General features: G+C 35.6%; 1 protein-coding gene across 5 annotated transcripts in view; it reads right to left on the minus strand.

The window, feature by feature from the left end:
- Positions 1 to 22,638, minus strand: part of STRN3 (striatin 3) — a 110,698-nt gene that overhangs the window by 28,929 nt on the left and 59,131 nt on the right. For 3 of the 5 annotated variants that reach the window (XM_049898721.1, XM_049898724.1, XM_049898725.1), the window contains exons 6-8: positions 14,766 to 14,895; positions 12,862 to 13,003; positions 7,425 to 7,535 (exon numbers count right to left, since the gene is read on the minus strand). In XM_049898721.1, the coding sequence (XP_049754678.1) occupies positions 7,425 to 7,535; positions 12,862 to 13,003; positions 14,766 to 14,895 (383 nt within the window). The remainder of the gene's footprint in view (positions 1 to 7,424; positions 7,536 to 12,861; positions 13,004 to 14,765; positions 14,896 to 22,638) is intronic. The other 2 variants (XM_049898722.1, XM_049898723.1) reach the window with 1 other exon arrangement.

Genomic DNA, 22,638 nt, shown 5'->3' on the forward strand with positions numbered 1-22,638 from the left:
TAAGGAGAAATAACTAACTACAAAATGATACTGCATTTTTAAAAAGTATACTGACTCAAAAAGCATCAATCTGATACTGTCTGATACTAGCCAAAATGCCCAAATTAGGATATTTTCTTGAAAAAGAATAACTAAGCTCACCTGAAGAGGCAATTTTAAAAGTATAAAATCAAGCTACATAAATCCCTTAGCTGAAAAGAATATTCTTTTGCTATGCAACAATTCTGGTGTCTTTGATTTGAAACTAGAGAGACTGTAACAACATTTCATGAACTCTGCTGAATTTATACCCTCTCCTAAACAGAGGAAACTTAATCTCCATAAATGTTTTACGTGTGTGCCGCGGGTTTTTAAAAGCCTACTTAACACGTCACTGCCACAAAAGAATTTCTCTTTAAATATCTTAAAATGCCTAATATAGACACGATTTGAATCAAAGTCACACTTTACAGAAACATTACAGGTCCTGTTGACAATCTGCCATCTTGAATGGGGAACAGGAAATGACAAATACTGAATAAGCCAGGGAAGCTCATTTATAATTTACATTAAAAAAAAAGAAATGCCAAAAAGGTAAAAGGCTTCTCTTTTTCAATAAACTGATAATCAAGAGTCAGAAAATGTACAGCAATTCTCTAACACCAGTAGGAAAGAAGGGAAATGGCAAATAAATCTGATCCTATGGACTTAAAAGACAGAAAAGTTAGGATGGATGAGACTAATCAGGAAAACTAAGACAAGTCCATTCACTAAGAATCAGAACTACATAGATACTTATTCTTAGAACATGAATCTCTTAAATGGGGAAAGCCTAGAAATCTTTTCAAGAAAGGACATAAAATATTTTGATAAGCCCAAATTTTATACTTATAATATAGCATATGAGTAACAAGACATAAGAATAAGATCAACTATCAAAAGAAAACAGATTATTACAATTCTATAATTCAAGCTTTCCATGTCCAAAACCAAAAATGGACAAAGACCAAAGGAGGTCTTTAAGGTTTTTGGCTCTTCTCCCATATTCTAAATAAAGGCTCCTTTAATAGCACTTACTTCAGATGCTACACACTGTGTTATTTTTCATTATCAATCTGCTGTTATTTACTGAGATACAAAATACAGCAAAAACGGAGATCATACAAAGCTAGAAAAATCCTATGATACCAACATTTTAACCAAGTATTAATTCAGAACCTCCCCACACTCTGTGCCCTGAAAATTACAGAAAGCTTAGAAATTATTTTAAAAAATAAATAAAGACAACAGGGCTTGGGGTTAAACAATAGTACCATATCAACGTTAATTTCCTGATTCCTATCACTGTACTACGGTCATGTAAAAAGATGTCTCTGCAGATATATTACACACTCTAAAGTACTGAAAGGGCCACACGTCTGCAAATTAGCTTTCTGAACTGTTCAAATAAAATAAATGTGTACATTTAGAGAGAGAAACAGATAAAGCAAATGGGATAAAGTGTTAACATTTGAGAAACCTGGGTACAAAGTATATGGAATTCTTTGTACTATTCTTGTAACTTTCCTTGAAGTCTGAAATTATATCGAACTAAAAAACTGAAAGGGAAAAAAAAGCTTAACCCACTGAAGCACAGACCAAAATAACTGTATCAAGCCTCTCTAGCTAGTTTCATGGTCTTGATTTTAAGAAGTATTAATAGACTAAATACATTTCTTAAGGATAACTTACTTAGCAAGAAAGAAATACTGGATTGTGTGGTCAAGGAAAGGTTATCACTAAGCCATTTTCTCTTGCCTTAAGTGGAGGAAAAAGTGAGGGCCAGGAAGGGTGAACAAGCTGAAAGAGAGATGAACTTGATCTATTAGCACTTGATTTTAGGAGCCTTCCCCACTTGAGTCAAATTTTGAATGAGTCTTTATAAAGTTAAAAAGCTGACAATTTTCCCACTTTTCTCTTGCCCTTTTGAAAAAAAATCCATTTAGATTTGATTGTATCTGCTGATTCCATGTGGTGAAGATTGTAAATAATTTTCTTCCCTCTAAGAAGATACCAAAAAAATCTGTGGAAACAGTGCTATGATCCAGTAGGCGCGATTGATTCACATTTTGGGATAAAGGAAAAAAGGCTAGTTTCTAAATTAGTTTAATTTGTACAAAGCTCTTTACTCATCCAAAGCTCTGTCAGAGAAAACATGAGAACGAAAACCAACAATGACTAGAGAACCGTTAAGAATGCTAAGAAAACTCATGAATTATCGTTTCATGTAAAATTGTTGATGATCTACCAGGATTATGACCATCAAAAGCCATGTTCCAAAAACAAAAGTTTTTATTTCCTTAAATTTCATCTTCATGCCTAAGACTCTGAACCAACATTTTCATACAGAACTCTGTATTTAATAAAACTTTTTATTTACCTAACTTCATAAAGGAAATGTATAAAGAAGCAATTTATTATTTCCTAATTATTCTTTCTTGAGACACTGTACTGCAAACCTCATCCTTATATAGTAAAGCCTGTGAAAGCCAGAATCTATATAAGGTGGAAACCTATCAGAGAAGGAAAACTGCAAATATTTTCCACTAACAGAGAACGACACAAAAGCAGTAAGCTGCACCCTGTCAAAGGTGGAAAACTTGTGATACCTGGACAAGGCATTGAGTGCCAGTTCTCACAGATTTCACTGTACCTACTTATACAGGTAACCTTAAAGACAGTGTTGTTTACAAAACTATAAAGAAATAAACAATCTAAAGGATTACCAATGGAGGCTAGGTTAAATCCACAAAATGAAATATCATAAAACAACCACAAGTATTATATTTGAGTTGACTAAAAAAGATTAAGTAAAAACAGTGAGTTTCAAAACACTATGATATCCTTATCGAAAATTTTAAAAGTCTGGATGGGAATATTCTAAATATTAAATGTAGTCAATTCTCTAAGTGGTAGGACTACAGGTAATATTTAATTTTTTTTCTTGATACTTCTTACATTATCTAAATAAATGTGTTATTTGTATTAGATAAATTAGTCCATTTTTTAAAAAACGGATATAAATTCAAAACTAAAAGGGACTGGCCGGACAATAAAGTACATCTAGACAATAAATAAAATAACACTAAGCATTAGAGCCTCAAGTCATGGCTCTGGAGTCCCAAGATCCTAGCAGCCCCCTTGTACCTATTTAACCATATTGGGTTCAACAACAGGGTTGTTTGGTTAAAAAAGAAATTGAAAGCACATACAGAGGAGTATTTGTTGACATGAAACGATAGTTTCTAAGAACTACTACCTAAAGTAGGCAGATGACAAAACCATATATACTATGAAAATTAAATACATTTTTTTCTACAAGGTTTTTTAAACTTAGTTTCAGTTCATGTTTCTAATATTCGTACTTGAACAGGTATGCTTTTACATTTTTTAAAATAAAGAAAAATGTAAAACTTACAACTAGAAAAGACTTTGAATTGACTTATCTCGTGTTTCTAAACCTCCAAAAGGTATAGCTAGTCACACTCTTGTCAGGAAAACAAAGGGCATTTCTATTATAAATTAGAAGCAAACATTATCAAACATTTTCTAAAGAAACTTTAAACCAAAAAGTCAAGCTTGTAAATAGCATAAATAATCCAGTACTAAACTACTTCATTAAAAAAAAAAAACACAAACCTAACCCTAAAATTCTAATGTCATTGTATCTGTATTAAGAGAGTCAGGTATGCAAGACCCCTTTTAGACTCAACATGCATGAATAATTGGTAAGTGATGTTAGAGCTGAACAACCCCAGTCCAGCGTTAAGTATTAAATGTTCTTAAATATAAAAAGCAGTTCATCACACAATCTGAAACTTCTTAGAGAACTGTTTATATTTTTATTTACATGCAATAATAAAAGCTAGTATAAAAGAAAACTGCATAAGTTAAAATTGCCAAAACTTCACTTATTAGCCTCCAAAATAAAATAAACCACTCAAAAAATGCCTTACTAAACAAGTTTCCTGAATAAACTGAATGCTTCGAAGGCCAGAGTAGCCGGGGCAGGGGCCTGGGGACCATGGTTTCAGAGGATATCTAGATCAACTGGCGTAATGAAATCTATTAAGAAAACATTCTGCATCCCACTTTCGTAAGTGCCATCTGAGGTCTTAAACGTTAGCAAGTGGCCATCTAAGATCCATCAATTGGTGTCAACCTACCTGGAGCAAAGGAGAATGAAGAACACCAAAGACACAAGGTAATTATGAGCCCAAGAGACAGAAAGGGCCACATAAATCAGAGACTACATGAGCTTGAGACCAGAAGAACTGGACGGTGTCCAGCTACAACCCATGACTGCCCTGAAAGGAACACAACAGAGAACCCCTGATGGAGTAGGAGAGCAGTGGGATGCAGATCTCAAGTTCTCGTAAAAAGCCAGACTCAACGGTCTGACTGAAACTAGAAGGACTCCGGAGGTCATGGTCCCCAGATCTTCTGTTCGCCCAAGACTGAAACCATTCCCAAAGCCAACTCTTCAGACAGCGCTTGGACTGGACTGACTGTAAGACATAAAATGATACTGGTGAGGGGTGAGCTTCTTGGTTCAAGTAGACACATGAGACTACGTGAGCAGCTCCTGTCTGGGGGCGAGATGAGAAGAGGGAGAGGGACACAGGCTGGCTGAATGGACAGGGGGAATACAGGGTGGAAAAAGGGAACGTGCTGTTTCATTAGGGTGAGGTCAACTAGGAGTACACAGCAAGGTGTACATAAATTTTTGTATGAGACTGACTTGATTTGTAAACTTTCACTTAAAGCACAATTAAAAATAATGCTTTACGGTAGAAAAACTTACATCCTTTCCCATTACATCTACCATTTTATAAATGAATGCATTATGACAAAAGACATATAAATGAATGCCTATAGGTTTTTGCCTTTGTCATGTACTATTTTCTCCTTAAAAGAGTCAAAAAAGTTAAGACTAAAGAGTCAATGGCCAGCTCAAGGTAAAGTTCCTCAAAAGTAAGTTTCAACTCAACTGCAAAAAGACAACCCAATTAAAAAATGGGCAAAAGATATGGATAGACACTTCACTAAAGACGACATTCAGGTAGCTAACGGATATCTGAGGAAATGTTCACGATCATTAGCCATTAGAGAAATGCAGATCAAAACTACAATGAGATTTCATCTCACTCCAACAAGGCTGGCATTAATCCAAAAAACACAAAATAATAAATGTTGGAGAGGATGTGGAGAGACTGGAACACTTATACACTGCTGGTGGGAATGTCAAATGGTACAACCACTCTGGAAATTGATATGGTGCTTCCTTAAAAAGCCAGAAATAGAACTACCATATGATCCAGCAATCCCATCTCCTTGGAGTATATCCTAGAGAAATAAGAGCCTTTACATGAACAGATATATGCACACTCATGTTCACTGCAGCACTGTTTACAACAGCAAAAAGATGGAAGCAACCAAAGTCCCCACCAACAGATGAATGGATAAATAAATTATGGTATGTTCACACAATGGAATACTATGCACCGATAAAGAACAGTGAGGAATCTGTGGAACATTTCCTAACGTGGAGGAACCTGGAAGGCATTATGCTGAGTGAAATTAGTCAGTTGCAAAAGGACAAATATTGTATAAGACCACTATTGTAAAAACTTGAGAAACAGTTTAAACTGAGAAGAAAAGATTCTTCTGTGGTTATGAGATGGGGGAGGGACGGAGGGTGGGAGAGGGGCATTCAATAACTAGATAGTAGATAAGAACTACTTTAGGTGAAGGGAAAGACAGCACGCAATACCGGGGAGGTCAGCGCACTTGGACTAAACCAAAAGTAAAGAAGTTTCCTGAATAAACTGGATGCTTCAAAGGCCAACGTAGCAGGGGCAGGGGCCTGGGGACCATGGTTTGAGGGGACATCTAGGTCAACTGGCATAATAAAATCTATTAACAAAACATTCTGCATCCCACTTTAAAGAGTGGCGCCTGGGGTCTTAAACGCTAGCAAGCAGCCATCTAAGATACATCAATTGGTCTCAATCCACCTGGACCAAAGGAGAATGAAGAACACCAAGGACACAAGGCGATTACGACGAGCCCAAGAGACAGAAAGGGCCACAAAAACCAGAGACTACATCATCCTGAGACCAGAAGAACTAGATGGTGCCCGGCTACAACCGATGACTGCCCTGACAGGGAACATAACAGAGAACCCCTGAGGGAGCAGGAGAGCAGTGGGATGCAGACCCCAAATTCTCATAAGACCAGACTTAATGGTCTAACTGAGACTGGAAGGACCCCGGTGGTCATGGCCCCCAGACCTTCTGCTGGCCCAGGACAGGAACCATTCCCGAAGCCAACTCTTCAGACAAGGATTGGACTGGACAATGGGTTGGAGAGGGATGCCGGTGAGGAGTGAGCTCCTCGGATCAGGTGGACACTTGAGACTATGTTGGCATCTCCCGCCTGGAGGGGAGATGAGAGGGTGGAGGGGGTTACAAACTGGTAAAATGGATACGAAAAGAGAGAGTGGAGGGAGAGAGTGGGCTGTCTCATTAGGGGGAGAGTAATTGGGAGTGTGCAGCAAGGTGTATATGGGTTTTTGAGTGAGAGACTGACTTGATTTGTAAACTTTCACTTAAAGCACAACAAAAATTATATACATATAAAAGTAAGTTTCAAATTCCATTTAATAGTCCTAGGTCTCAAGATGCTTTTCATGAGGTGTTTTTAAGTTTGATTCAGAAAATAGAGATCAACTACTTCTTTGAGACAGGTGCTCTAGCTGCATTTACAGTTTCACGGTACACTGGTCAGAACACAACACACTGAAAAGTACATTAGGCACAAAAAGACACACTGCTATTGATCAAACAAACTCCACTACCACCATTACCTCTCTCCCTGGGCTCCTGCCCCCATCAGAGTAGCCAAGAAAATACTGTACAGGAGAGATTTTTTGTTGTTACTGTTTTTGGCTGGATAAGACCAGAGTGCAGAGACTATGGGAAGGGCTTTCCTACTCACTGTATGTCAGGATCCTCAAACTAAGAAATCTAACTAGATATGGGTTGGTATAGCTATGATATCTATGTATCAAAAATGGAGACATTTATGCTTCTCCCTTTTGGACAAATTTCTGTTATTTTTAATTCTAAGGCCAAAATCCCTTACAATTTGGTAAATATTTTAAAACCCAAACAAAACTTGAAATCTTTCCTTCACCCCATCCACATAATTGAAAATGACTTTCTACTTGATCAATAGGACATTCTAAATTATATTCAAATGAATTTCAATTATACAACAGACAAAGTTTAAAGTTGGTTGCTCCCTTCATGAAACAATGAAAGTTTGTATTAAGAAAAAAAACAGAATCGAAATTGTTTTTTCTCAATATTTGTATACAGTATTATAATAGAATCTGCACTTACTCTTCACCCCTTTCTTCCCCTTTCGTTCCTTCTTGTACTGTTCCTTCAGCTTACTTATTAGTCCCTGGTCTACATCCCAAACCTCAGCAGTTGGGGAAAGGTCATCTTTGTCTACATGCAGCATATTATTAAAAGAAAAAAAATCAGCAATTGGCAATACAGCTATTGGCAGTAATCTCTTATAGCTTCACATAATCATAAAAAAAAGGAACACATACTCAAAATACTTTTAAGGTGCAGACTCAGTTTTGTTATTCACAACTCAAACTCTAAATGCCATTGTCTTAAGTTTCTAAACATTTAATGCTGACAGCAGTTAAATGACGCTTCATTTTTACAAATCACAAATTTAAAGGTTATCATTCTTCAGTAACTGATATTCTTTCAATGGACTGACATCAGAAATCTAATGTTACACAAATGAGATCACTGCATCTTTATAAAAGTGTTAAAAGATTATTTGGCCAGCATCATAAAAGCAAATGAGTGAATTACATGCAAACTACTTATAAAAGTGACAGCTGGAAAAGTCAGCATTGTTTTATTAATGAAACTATTCATGCCCCTCCTGGCACACTGAGTCTGCATGCACAGGACAGCTGTACTAGTGGAGAGGCAGTCCAGCCTATGCCACACACATAGGTAGCTCCAAAGTGTAATGTCTTGAAAATCCATACAAAACTTTCAGAGAACCCCACCTCTGCCCCCGACCACATCCAAAAAGCTTAACATCTCATTACCTTCTTCCACTGGTCTACAACTAAGATCTGCAAAAAAATAAAACTCAAACTCCACTGAAGAATTTTTTTAGGGTTAATTTTTTCAGTGTAAGATAAAAGCAGTGAAAAGCATGTACATCTGTTAAAGAAAACACAGTTGAGCTATTTTAGCTGCATAACGAATCCATATTTGTTTTAATTAAATACTGTGCCTCCAAAAAAAAAATTTACTGCACAATAAACTAGAGAAAAACTGTTAAAAAAGAAACAGTATAAAAGTAAATCTTTTAGAATTATTTTAAGTATTATGGATTTTTCCCTTTTTTGTTTAGTTTTTAGACAGCCATGTTATTAGGAAGTTTAAAACCTGTTACTAAACAACTAGGAATTTTTTAACCATGCTTTTGGGAAAAAAAAAAAAAAACTATGCCAAAACACATAGGGCTAAGTCAATAAGACTGAATAGTGAGATTTTAGGGAAAACAGGTTTAAATTTTTTTTTTTTAAAGGAGGCTTTGTTGATTTATCACGCAGAATAATACACACTGTATTTATAGCATGCCATTATAAATACATTTGTTTTAAAATTCAAATAATAAGTTTTAATGATGCTTTTCCCTCATGTGTGTCCAAGAAATGTTGCTTTGGTATGTGAGGTTATTTCCCCAGGTGCAGAATGCTCAAGCTTTTAAGATTTTAGAGAAAAGCAGTTTGCTGATTGTTACGAGTTTAGATGCAGTTTTAGCAGCGCCCCTTGATTTATTATCGGGCTTAAATTTTTAACAACTCATTATATTCTTGCTTAAAAATCTTGTAATCCCTCTAAACCTCACTGACTTAAGCTATTAAGTAGGCACAAAAAAAGCCATTTATTCTTTAGAGATTGATGTAATGTGTGTGTGGTAAACAAAAAATTCTCATAATTGAATGGCACATAGAAATTCAAATTTCTGAACCTCAAGGTACCAAATTTACCGTACCTTGAGTCTTTCCGACTGCGACTGTCATCACTTTCACCCTTATGGACTCACCTATGATCACAGGTGATTATGTGAAAAGTTAAATCCAAAGCTTTTAAGTTAACTTGCTAACTTGAATTACTTGAAAATAAGTTACTCAAGACAGAAATTTACAATTATTTCTCGAACCTGCAATTTTAATAGTAATTTAAAGAGAAAACTTACTTTTTGGTATATTCTAACCATGAAGTTTTCTGAAAATTATATCAGGAATCTGTCATTTATTGAATACTCAAAGAAAAACGTGATCTAAGGCATTAATCATGTGCATTCATCTTAATAAAGCTAACAATTCCAATTTTAAAGACAAATCAATATATTTTGAGAAAATACTTCTTAAATCTCAAAGAGACAAAAAAAAAACATTAAGTGGTATAAATTTCATAAAGGAAATAGGTAAGTCAAAAAAATTTAATAAGATAGCCAAGCAGTTTTTAAAAATACCTTTATAGAAAGAATAAAGCTATGAATAGCTCTAACTCAAGCAGCAAAAGGGAGTGGAGTGAAAAAGCAAAGGGAATCTAAAAAGATAAGCTTAAGGGGAACAAAACACTACTTGCAAGATAATCTCAAATCTAGAAAACAAAGGTAAGCACAGGTAGTGTAAAAAACAGGTTGGTGACTGCATATGTGCACAAACAATATCCTGAAACTTGCCTGGTAAGTAACAGCTGATTTGATATTGCTTACAAGAAATAGATAAGAACAAAAGGGAAGAGGCAGCATAATCTTCTACATGTTAATCCTGTTTTTAAAAAATCTAGGGGGAAGACAAAAAAATCAAGAAATGAGGTTGAATCAGTTAAGGGAACTGTTTTGTTTGAAAGATATACAAATATGCACAAAAAAAGCTGACTTGTGACAACTCGAAACTATAAAAACATGAAATCTATTACGGTAATTCTAATTACCAGGGCAGAAGAATTATATAAACCTATCAAAATGTGACATAAATTTATAACTAACTTTATACAAAGGCTCAGTGTAGTTATCCACTGTGTTTAAATACATTCAGCTACTAATTGCATTTTTTGTAGTCCTACAGATTTCCACAGATCACAGTTTCAAAGTGTAGGAGCAAATAACTGAACATCCTTAAAATGTTTTGTCTCCATGAGAGAAATGGCGAAAATAAGAAATGCTATCTAATATTTTTGGTTATGAGAAGAACGAAAGACTAATACTACACTCAGCCTAAGTAACTTCGCTGACAAAAGAAAAAAATGATAAAAGACCTTTTTAAAAAGCAGAGGTTTTACAAGACAAAATGATTCAAAAGCATAGATAACTGAGCAGGTTGCTACTGTACAAGATAAAAAATAACACAGATTAGCCAATTTGGGCAAGTACTAGGATATGTTTCATTAGGTGAAGACTATTTATATTTAGGAAAAATACCTGTTTCCTTCACTCAACAATTTACATCTGAAAACTGCCAACTTCCCATTTATAAGAACAAATTTTTAATAATGAATTAAATAAATATAAAGGAATGCTTGTATATCCATCCTCTTTCATTTGGAAAAACTAAATATGAATCTGCTGGGGAGAAACGATGAACTTCCAGAACACTGCATACATAGATCCTCTGACAGTTTTTCATTTCTTGAGGAAAGAAACAACTTGAACCAGTTAGTACTTAAAAGAGTCCTTCTCAGGAACTTAAAATGCTTTAAAAATAATATTTCCATCTTGTCTAGAATGAAGAGGATTTATAAGTAACTTCCACCTACACAGGGAGATACATACAGGTCACTCTCAAATATTGATGGTAAATGTATTAATAGTTATCATTCACTGCTTGGGTCCTCTTTAAATTCTACTCTACAGTCAGAAGTCAATGGAAAGAAGGACCAAACATTGGTACCTAATACGGTGCCTTTTATTAAAGAAATAATGCCATTACATACAAATTAAATTCCTGAAATTTTTGTATATCCTTTTAACGGACAGTTCAACTTCAAGCAATTTTGGCCTAAAAAAACAGAAATGGATATGTGCCAAGATATAGCTAGACAGATGCTTGATAAATTCTTTTTTTTTTTTTTTATTAAATGCAAGTAATCTATACGTGTGTAAGAATGGCCCTGGGTAAATAAACTGCGGTGCGTACTGACAGAATGTTATGCAGCTTTAAAAATGATACTGCAGAAGAACAAATACTAAATGAAAAGTGTGGGTTACAAATCAGTATACAGCAAATCTTTTTTAATTAAATAAGAATGTGTGAATGAGTACGAGCGTATGTGCTGTGTCTGTGTGTTAATCATGATTTTCTCTAATAGGTGATTTTTCATTTCTTCTTCATGTTATCTGTGGGCTCCAAGCTTTCTAAAATATATACGCATTATTGTATCATCAGGAAAAAACAGGTACTTTAGAAATTAATGGAGAAAAAATATGGTATTTCCCACATTGAATGTGCTGCTGAATAGGTTGAACAGAGAAGCTAAAAGTTGAAAACTTAACTTTTATTGTTATCTCCTGAGGAAGGCTAATTCTTAAGAAGGGTAAACTATTAAAGAAACGTATCTATCTTCAAATAATAAGTACAAAAATGTACATTCAAAGTCTAGAAAGTACTGTGGAGGTACCTTGTGTTTTGAATTGATGTACCCCTTCTTTTTCCATTTACAGAATAAATGAGTAAGGTCTAAACAATACTTGAGAGTTATAAACAGTGATAAAGTTGGTAACAAAATTCAGATCTTTTAAGTGCTTGAATGCATTTTTACATCAAGAGATTTAATAAACATATTATCTCTTAGGTTTGTCTCTCCTGTTATTAGCAATATGAAGTTTCAATACATAAATGAGATTTTTTTTTTTTTTAATCCAAGTGTGCTTCCTATCACCAAAGTAGTTTTAAAGTATCTAGTGAAAATTCACCAGTAACTAAGCAACTTTGGTGTTCAAGTGAAATATGAAGGTACTTAGTAACCTTCTCCAAAAGAACTTTGTAAGCACACTTTGAGTTCTACCTACCAGAAAATGTGCTAATATTAAAACATGATTGAATAATAATATTTAGTAAGAATAATATACTGAACCTCGGCTATTTTTTAAAATTTGCATGCTTTTATTTTACTTTCTAATAAGGTTTTTACCCTGTACAGAGGGATTGTGTTTTGTCCCTCTTAGTTACAACTGGATTATTATTAGCATTACGTATCACTTCCAAAGGCTAGGCCCTAACATTTGCACACTGAATATTATATACAATCAAGTTTAATATCTTCATTAAATCTTATTCAATACAGACCTATAATTCAGGACTAGTAACTTTATTCATTCCTAGGAATAAATCAAGTAACACCATAAGGGCATATTTAAAAAGTTCAATCTTCTTGAAGCCTAGATTCATTCCCAAATAATGGGAATGTTTATAACTGAATACATGTTTATTTAAAAAAAAAAAAAAATCTGCTGAGAGAAAAGGAACTGAATTTCCAAATCAACTAAATGTTTCAACTTTAAATCAGGATAAATTTCAAAAACCAAAAGCCATATATTTGAGTTTAGTTATCAAACCTAAACAAGTTGGTGCAAAACATCCTGAAATTATTCAATACCACTTCCCCTCGCTTCCCGTTTAACTGCCACCATACATTCAGATACACACATGCCACATAAAATATTTAATAATAATTCATCTGTAAGGGCTACACCCTCCCCACCCATATTTCTTTATCACCTTACCCCATTCTGTGCCATCCCCTGAACTCCGTGCCTCTCCAGCTCCTTCACCATCTTCAGCAGTCACTAAAAAATCAAATTCTTTCAGTGCTTCTTCAGTATCAGGGTCATCAGTAAGGTCAGCAGCTAAGCCTTCATTACCTATCTGCAAATAAACCATAACCCAAGAATTACTTTTATCCTAAATTTTAAAGGGATCCCTTTAATGTCTTCATACAATTGTCTTTACATTTATACACCCATTTTTATAATTCTTTTGGACACAAAATTTTAGATTTTCCACATAGTTCACAAATCCCAAATTATTGTCTAGATTAGTTCTCAACAGTGCCGTGCCAAGACCAGTTGTTACATGTGATGCAAGTACCTTGGTATTAAGAATGATCAAACTGCTAATCACAGAAAATATTAAATTTTTTCTTATAAACTATAGTAAATTCATAGTTATACCAACTAAAGTCTCAGTCACTTGCTTGCATTCTGGTATGTTGTCTTGAATTGACTTCACACACTGAGAACTACATGCTTAGTCTATAACCCACAGCCTAGATAATAAGGATATGGCACAGCTAATAAGAATAATATCTAAGTTAAAAGCTGTGGTAGTTATAACACTGCTTTACCTAAGAGCAAACCAAAAAGACTGGGAAGAATCAAAATCGCTATTTACTCAATAGAGTATGCGACACATATGAAATGTGGCAAAAAGGCTGAAAACTGCTGTTGTAGACTGGAAGCTTTTGAGGAACACTGACATTTTCTCCACAGAACTGTAACATTCCGAAGAACCACAAATGAACACCCTTTTACACATTCTTGAAATAACATACAGTATTCTGATAATTCACAAACGTATCATTCTGTTGCTACAGCTAACCCCCATCGCCGCTAAAATAGATAAGCTGATTTTTTAGATTATGAACAGAAGTAAATTTTCATGGATCCGTACAGCAAATGAGAATACTAAAACATATATTCACAATTCATGCATTGCTCCCACACTTAGGGTGGAAGTATCTCCACTGAAGCTTCAGTTCATTTATCACCTGTTTATTGTCCACGAAAAGATGGACTTCAGCAGTAATTTTCAATAGTGGCAGATAGATTAAGGGAAGTGAGTCGCTTTTGTAAAAAAAGTTTCAAAACTAGTCATACTAAAAACAGGCCCTTTCTTGCAAATAATAGAACAAATAATTTCTTCTCTATGTCTACAGAGTCCTGGTGGCACATGGTTAGGAGCTTAGCCGCTAACCAAAAGGTCAGCAGTTCTAATCCACCAGCCATTCCTTGGAAACGCTAGGGGGCAGTTCTACTCTGCCCTACAGGGTTGCTATAAGTCAGAATCAACTGGATGGCAAAGGGTTTTTTTTTTTTTTTTAATATGTTGATAATTCAGTAAGAGCTGACTATATAAAATTTTAAGTGAAACATCACAAAAGAAAAAATAATCCATCCTTCCAATGTCACTTACGTAAGATGCCTCAGTAACTTCTGTTCTGAAATATGAAATTATTTTAAATACATGTGTGTATACACATACATTACCAAAACTCTGTTGCTGTCAAGTCGATTCCAACTCGTAGCGACCATACAGGACAGAGCAGAACTGCCCTATAGGGTTTCCAAGGAGCACCTGGAGGATTCAAACTGCTGACCTTAACTCTTAACCACTATACCACCAGGTTTCCACATGTACGTTAAAAACCCACCAACCCAGTGCTGTCGAGTCGATTCCAACTCATAGAGACCCTATAGAACAGAGTAGAACTGCCCTATAGAGTTTCCAAGGAGTGCCTGGTGGATGCGAACTGCCGACCCTTTGGTTAGCAGCCGTAGCACTTAACCGCTACGCCACCAGGGTTTCCACACATACATTAGCTAATGAAAACATAAAAACGAGTTTTTACTTTGTGCTTATTCATCCGATGTTTGTCCTTTCCTTCTGGGATGCCTTCAATCATGTCATTTTCCTCTTCTTCATCACTGTCATCAGCATTTTCTAAGAAATTAAAAGTCTCAAGAACATCACCAGAGGGCCTGTACAAGGGGGAAAAGATGAATCCGTGTGTTCTGGTGATTAATTCTAGTATTTCTTGCGGGCTCCTATTTTAAAACAGTACTTAAAGGTACCTACACAGATTCAAATGACAACTTACTTACAATGTATTGCTCTAATATTTTCCCACTCCCCCCCAAAAAAGTCTGAAAAATTATTTATGTTCCAGGATTAAGGTAAAAGGGATTGCTTTCTGTAGATTTAGTTTCTCTGACTTTTATTGCCCAGGGTATTTGAGGCAATTACTGCATCAAAAAATAAGCCTATAGCATTAGGTACTCATATTTTCTATTATCTCTCAAAATAAAGCCAGCAAAAATAAGCAACATAAGTTTAGCATTTCTTAAAGCTCTACATCCTCGCTTGGCCTAAATGTTTGAGGATTAAAATGGTAAATACCAAAGTATCACGCTGCCCAGATTTTAAGTGATAATAAATAATAATAATAAATCTGACATAGAACAATATCCCAATCCATTTCATACATTTTCTTACTTAGAAAAAAAGACCCTTAAACTGTTTTTTTCTAAGAAATACTTTCAACGTCTTTCAGAACCACTTATTTAATAGGTAACAGTAATAATCTATTTTATCTACTTACTAAATCAAGTCTTTTATCCTAATTTTAATTCCTCAATGTATAAAAAAGGAGGTTTCTATAAAGTTGTTTAAATATCTAACAGTAGCGGCAGCAACAAAACAGTAGAAAATTAAGCTGAACAAAGACTCATGAAAAAGTCTCTGCTTGAGTCAGGCCACGTCACTTAAATCTTTTAGCCTCAATTTTTTTTACCAGTAAAATGTAGGATTGAATTAGATGATCTGAAAGATCCTTACCAACGCTAAGAGTACATGGTAAAAAAAAGAATAATCTAAAATTGAGAGGTTCTGATCCCAGATTTGTTTCCTCCATTAGTCCAAATTAAGGACATAGTATAATTTGGACTACATTTAGTAGTATTTTTGGGGTCTACTATACTCGACCCATCGAGCACACTGTTTAAGGATCTGCATGAAGGCTAAGTACAGAAAAAGATGGGTTTTCCGAAAGTAAATTAGTAAAAACAGGCTTACCACAACAACAGAACACACACTCTTCAGTTCAACATTTATATCTTAATATTTGAGGATTGAAAGAAAGGCAAAGTAAGCATTTGACAAATCTTTCGATCACAGAAAATACCGGGTTTTTTTGTTTTAAAGGTACAAGAATATTACTTTGAACTTCAATAAACTTTGTACTACTATACCCTGGTGGCATGGTGGTTAAGAGCGATGGCTGCTAACCAAGAGGTCAGCAGTTCGAATCCACCAGGTGCTCCCTGGAAACTCTATGGGGCAGTTCCACTCTTTCCTATAGGGTCGCTATGAGTTGGAATTGACTTGACAGTGATGGGTTTTGTTGTTTTGTTTTTTAATCCCTTGGACAGAAATTTCTATCTCTAAAATGAGAGCTCACATTCTAGGTTTTTATAATTACATTTTATGACAGCAATACATATGCATGGCTTTAAAAGTCAAATAGTTCCAAATAATTTTATAAGGCTTATGATGAATAACAGAATCTACTACCCACCATTCTTCCCTAGATTTCATTCCTATATGCTAGAAACAACCATTTTAAACTTTTAGTAGTTTCTTCTGTTATTTATTCTAGCATTTCTAAAAAAACATTTTTAGATTGTAATATGCTAAGTATGTGACCATCCATACTCACACTTGCTCCTTCTACTATACTGATGGGTAATATAATTACATCAATTTCCTTTTGGCTAAATTAATATTCCATGATTACATTATGATTACGTAAATATTATTTCCATTCAAACCACATTATAATCAATGATTCCACTTTCTTTCTTGTACATACGGTTTTCCTGAAATTAATAATTCTCTAGTTTTTTTTAAATCAATTAGTTTTCTAAGGATGTTATTACTTATTTTTTCCCAGAAGTTCTCTAGCAGGACTGTAAATCTCCTGTCAAAATCCTCGAACACATCAGGTAATGTATTCATCTGATATTTTCTAAGAGACTCTCTTTCTAATGCTGTCTTCTTCCATTCCATGCTGGCTACTCTACAAGCCCACTGCACAACTGTTTCTTGAAACTTCCTTTGCTTCCCTCCGTGTTAGACCATCTTTTTCCTAGATCCTGCACTTTCCACCTTCTTGATTTACTCTCTCACGTTGCTGAGGCATATCTTCTAAAAGCTTCCTGAAAAAAGGTGAATGGGGAGTGAATTTGAGACTTCCATATCTGAATGTGTCTTTTTTCTACTCTTTCATGCAACTGAGTTATTTGGCTCGGTATAGAAATCTAAATGGAAATAACTTCTCCTCAGAATCTTGAATCCAATGCCCTACTATTTTCTAGTTTTGAATATTGATGATAATCTGGTATCAGTCTGATTCTCAATGATATTTCTATCTGGAATATTTTAAACTCTCCTCTTCATTTTCAGTATTCAGGATGATGGCCTTTGTATAGATCTCATGTTGGAAATTTTATTGCTTACTTGTGCCGAACTCTTTCAATCTGGGAAAACATTTTTGAAAATATACTCTGGGAAATTGTTTGTATTACTACTTTAATAATCTTTTCTACACCTTTTTACCTGTTCTCTTCTCTGGTACTTCTGTTAGTCAAATGTTGAACTTCCTGGTCTGACCTTTGAGTTTTCCTTTCTTTTTTGTTCTATTTTTCTTTTCTTTTTCTAGAAGAGTCCTTCAACCTATCTTTTCAAGTTTTACACGTGGAAATTATTTCTACCAAATATTTTATTTCTAAGATCTCTGACTGAATCTTTTTTAATAGCATCCTATTTGTTTTGTAGATGCATTGTCTTCTCTCAGTTCTCCTCAGGACCGTAATTATAGTTGTGAAATTCTACTGCTCCCTGCAGATCTGTTTGGTTTGGTTCCTTTGTTCTCTAGTTTTCACATTAAACTCTTTCCTTGAGTAGTCACATTTAAGAGTAAAGCACCAAAACGCTAACTGGGTATTTTGTGTATATGGGTGAGGCTTGTTTTTTCAAGTAGTGAGCTTCACTTTTGCATGATAGGACAAAGGCCTAGCTATTTCACTGGCAGACCCCAACTGTCAAAATCATTAGGTCTTTTCTATAAGTGTGATCAGTTTTGGTATACTGCCTGGAAGGGATATAAACCAGGTACCAATATACCAGTATACTAGAAACCAAGTAGAGGAAGAAAGCAGGGGATCTCTCTGTTCAGCTAGAGACTTTCACATAATACTCCACCCTGCAGTTACTTGATATCTTAAGAAATCAGAAATTACTGATTCAACTACACCAGAGACTGTACCACCATTCTTCTGGGGTAGGGGAGGGGTGTTCATCCAGTTGCACAGAAAAAAAGACGAGATCTGAGATTCTAAGTGCTTCTTAAATAAACCTAAATCAAGTCTCTATTCATCCAAAAAAAAAAAAAAAAACCAAACCCACTGCTGTCGAGTTGAAAACGACTCATAGTAACCCTATAGGACAGAGGACAGCTGCCCCACAGGGTTTCCAAGGAGCGTCTGGTGGACTCAAACCGCCAACCTTTTGGTTAACAGCCATAGCTCTTAACCACTACGCCACCAGGGTTTCCCTCTATTCATAGCCCTGTCTAAATCTGTGGTCTCCAATGTATGTGATACCTCTAATTCCTGAGCAGTTGAGCTTTTCTGGGATTCTGGACCTTGATTTGTTCCCTTTCTTCTTCCTATTTGTTTCTTAATGCACTTAGACTTTAGCTTTCTCAGGCCTACTAATCAGTTGCCATTCGTCCATTTTCTTTCCAGCTTCCACAACTGTTAGCATCTCCATCTTTCATTCTTTATGTATGTTGCTGTTTTTGTATGCCATCAAGTTGCTTCTGACTCAAAGAACCCCTATATTATAGAGTAAAAGGGCCCCATAAGGTTTTGTAGGCTGTAAATCTTTAAGGAAGCAGATGCCAAGTCATTTCTTCCGTGGAGCAGCTGGAAGGTGTAAACTATGGACCTTTCAGTTAGCAGCTGAGCACTTAACCACTGCTCCACCAGGGCTCATTTTTTTGTTCTTATGCATCTTTAGAAAGCTCTCAACTATCATTTTAGCAGTTTCTGGAAAGCATACAAGTAAAATGTGCTTTAAGCTACCATACTTAAATTTTCTTTGTCAACACCTATTTATTTACTATCCTCTCTCATTCTAAAAAGGCAAACAACAGGAAAAAAAATGTCTAGATGAAGGAAAAATAAAACAAAGCCAAGGGTAAGGTTGGTAAGCAAAGGGCCTTTATCTTTTTTGCAAGGCTTTTCTGAAAAGGCTTACTCTTTCTAGTGGGAAGCCACCCTGATACTACAAACAGCCAGACCAAAAAGAGAAAGGGAACAACTACTAGACGTTCAAAGGTAAATCAGACCAATCGCTTAAGAAGTAGCACAGCTTTTCCCAGTCACAAGATCTAAGAGAACTCTCTCCTACAATGAATTCTCATGAAGTTGATGCTTTGCAGTATGATGCACTACACACCCAAAACATTCTATACTAAACACAATAGTGTACTCAGCAGAAACTAGTAAACACTATTCTCAGTGGGGTCACATTCCAACTGGATACACAATATTTCATAATAGCCAACATTTATTTAGCACTGTTCTAAGTACTTTACACAAGTTCACTATTCCTCACATCAACCCTATTGAGTAGGTAATATCGTCCCCATTTCACAAATGAGGAAACTAAGGTGCAGGAAAATAAAGTAGGGAGAGCAACTAGGAGTATATAGCAAAGTGTACATAAATTTTTGTATGAGAGACTGACTTGATTTGTAAACTTTCACTTAAAGCACAATACAAATTTAAATAAATAAAGTATCTTGCCCAAAGTCACATTTATTAAGTGGTACAGTCAGAATTCAAACCCAGTCACAGTACATCTTCAGAATTCACATTCTTAACCATTAGGTACGTTGCTTCTGCTAATGAGTCTAAAATTTACTATTCCTCTACTGTTGGACATTTAGACTGTTCATAATTTTTTTTACTATAATAAACAAAAATGTGGTAAACATCTTTTTTTCCTGAAATCTCAATTCACGTCAGGATTATTTTCTTATTCCTATTGGTTTTCAGTGGTCCTGAAAATGGCTGAACCATACCACACCAACATTAGTGCTGATCAGAATATGTAAGTATCCTCATTAAGAGGGGAACCAGCCTTGATTAAAAACAACTATCAAAGTTTTAATCTTACAAAGGCAAGAAGCTTCATAAGGAGAAGCTACAGTCTCTCATCAATTTACTTCAGATTCAGGTGTGATACAGTGAACAGCATTACTCTAAAATATTTATAAAGCCTGTGAACGGCTGAGCCTGGTGAGTTGACTAGTTGAGTTACAATTGCATATTACTTCTGTTTCCACCTACGCTACAAAAACACTCTATACTTTCCAAAATCCAGAGTAAAGAAAATATGTGCTTTATTAGATGTCAAACCGTTTTTATTAAGGAGCTTATTTCTCAGAAATATAGCCCTAAATCAAAGGCTTATGTTAATTTCAAAGTTTATAGAATATGTTTTAGATAACTGTATAATGACAAAAATACATTTAAAGTATGCAACAGTATTAGTTTATAAACTGCACATATCATTAATTCCTTTAAATTCAACACAAACTCATAATGAACTCTTTCTGGTTTTTTAGCTCCTGTTTTTTTCTTTTCTTTGTACTTCCAACCTATATACGTAAACCCAGGGTAATGTCTGCTGCTAAAAAGTTCCACCTGCTTAACTCCTTGCATTTATCAAGCCCGTATTAATGAGAAATATGTGGTAGACAAACAATAACAAGCGTTGACGAGTATGTGACAGAACTGAAACTCTCATACACTGCTTGTGGGAATGTAAAACGATGCAGCTGCTTTGGAAATTAGTTTGGCAGTTCCTCAAAAACTTAAAGAAAGAGTCGCCATATGAGAGAGCAGTTCCACTCCCAGGGTATGCACTCAAGAGAATTATAAACATATATGCACACATGTACACAAATGTTCAAAGCAAATGCTCAAAAATTCATTATTCCAAAAGAGTGGAACCAACCCAAATATCCATCTGCTGGACAAGCAATGAATAAACAAATGTGGCATATCCACAGAACAGAGAGTTATTTGGCAATAAAAAGGAATGAAGTACTGAAACATATTACAACATGGATGAGCCTTGAAAATATTATGCTAAAGAAGCCAGTCAGAAGAGACCATTTACATAAAATGTCTGGAATAGGCAAATATGTAGACAGAAAGAAGAGTAGTGGTTGCCTAGGGTTGGAGGGGAGTAGGGAGAATGGAGTACCCAGGTGGCATAAACGATTATCGCTTGACTAGTAACCTAAAGGTTGGCAATTCAAACTCACCTAACTGTACAATGGATGACACGCCTGGTAATCTGCTTCCATCAAGATTACAGACAAGAAAACCCTATGGAGCAGTTCTACTCTGTAACACATGGGGTCACCATGAGTCGGAATCAACTTAATGGCAACTAACAACAACAAGGAGAGAATGCGGAGTGGCAGCTAACGGAAAAGGGGCTTGTTTTGGGGGTAATATAAATGTTCTGTTTAGATTGTGGTGACCACTACACAAATGTATGAATATCCTAGAAGATCAGTAAGTTGTATACTTCCAGTGGGTGCATTTTGTTACGTACCTAATATCTCAATAAAGATGTTTTTAAAAAGTGTATCTGGTAGCTTCCTGAGCTCAAACACAACACAAAGCTTTGTTTCTTTCATACTCAGTTTATTCTAGTGCTACAGGAGTTGTTGTCAGGTGCCATCAAGTCGATTCCGACTCACAACGTCCCCATGTACAACAGAACGAACACTGCTCAGTTCTGAGCTATCCCCATGATTGTTGCTATGCTTGAGCCCACTGTTGCAGCCACTGTGTTAATCCATCTCATTGAGTGTCTTCCTCTTTTCGGCTGACCCTCCACCTTATCAAGCATTAAGTCCTCCAGGGAATTGGTCCCTTCTGATAACATGTCCAAAGTATGTGAGACAAAGTCTCATCATCCTGGCCTCTAAGAACCATTCTGGATGTACTTCTTCCAAGACAGATTTCTTCGTTCTTTTGGAGGTTCATGGTATAGTCAACATTCTTTTCAACACCACAACTCGAAGGAGTCGATTCTTCTTCAACACTTTGAAGAGGTCCTTTGCAGCAGATCTGCCCAATGCAATGTGTCATTTGATTTCCTGACTGCTGTTTCCATGGGTATTGATTGTGGACCCAAGTAAAATGAAATCCTTGACGACATCAATCTTTTCTCTGTTTATCATGCTACTATTTATTGGTCCAGTTGTGAGAATTTCTGTTTTCTTTATGTTGAGGTGTAATCCACACCGAAGGCTGTGGTCTTTGATCCTCATCAGTAAGTGCTTTAAGTCCTCTTCACTTTCAGCAAGGAAGGGTGTGACATCTGCATAACGCAGGTTGGTAATGAGTTTTTCTCCAATCCTGATGCTCTGTTCTTGGATTATTTGTTCAGCATACAGGCTGAATAAATTATGGTGAAAAGATACAAGCCTGTTTCACACCTTCCCTGACTTTAAACCGCACACTTGTTCTAGACTTTTAGGCACTTTAAAATTCTTCCATCCTCTATTCATTCACAGTTTCAAAACCACTTCTACATTTTAGGTATCTGTTAGAGCAGCACCCCACTCCCAGTGA

This window comes from Elephas maximus, chromosome 10 (genome assembly GCF_024166365.1).
Source record: "Elephas maximus indicus isolate mEleMax1 chromosome 10, mEleMax1 primary haplotype, whole genome shotgun sequence".
NCBI classification, from domain to species: Eukaryota; Metazoa; Chordata; class Mammalia; order Proboscidea; family Elephantidae; genus Elephas; species Elephas maximus.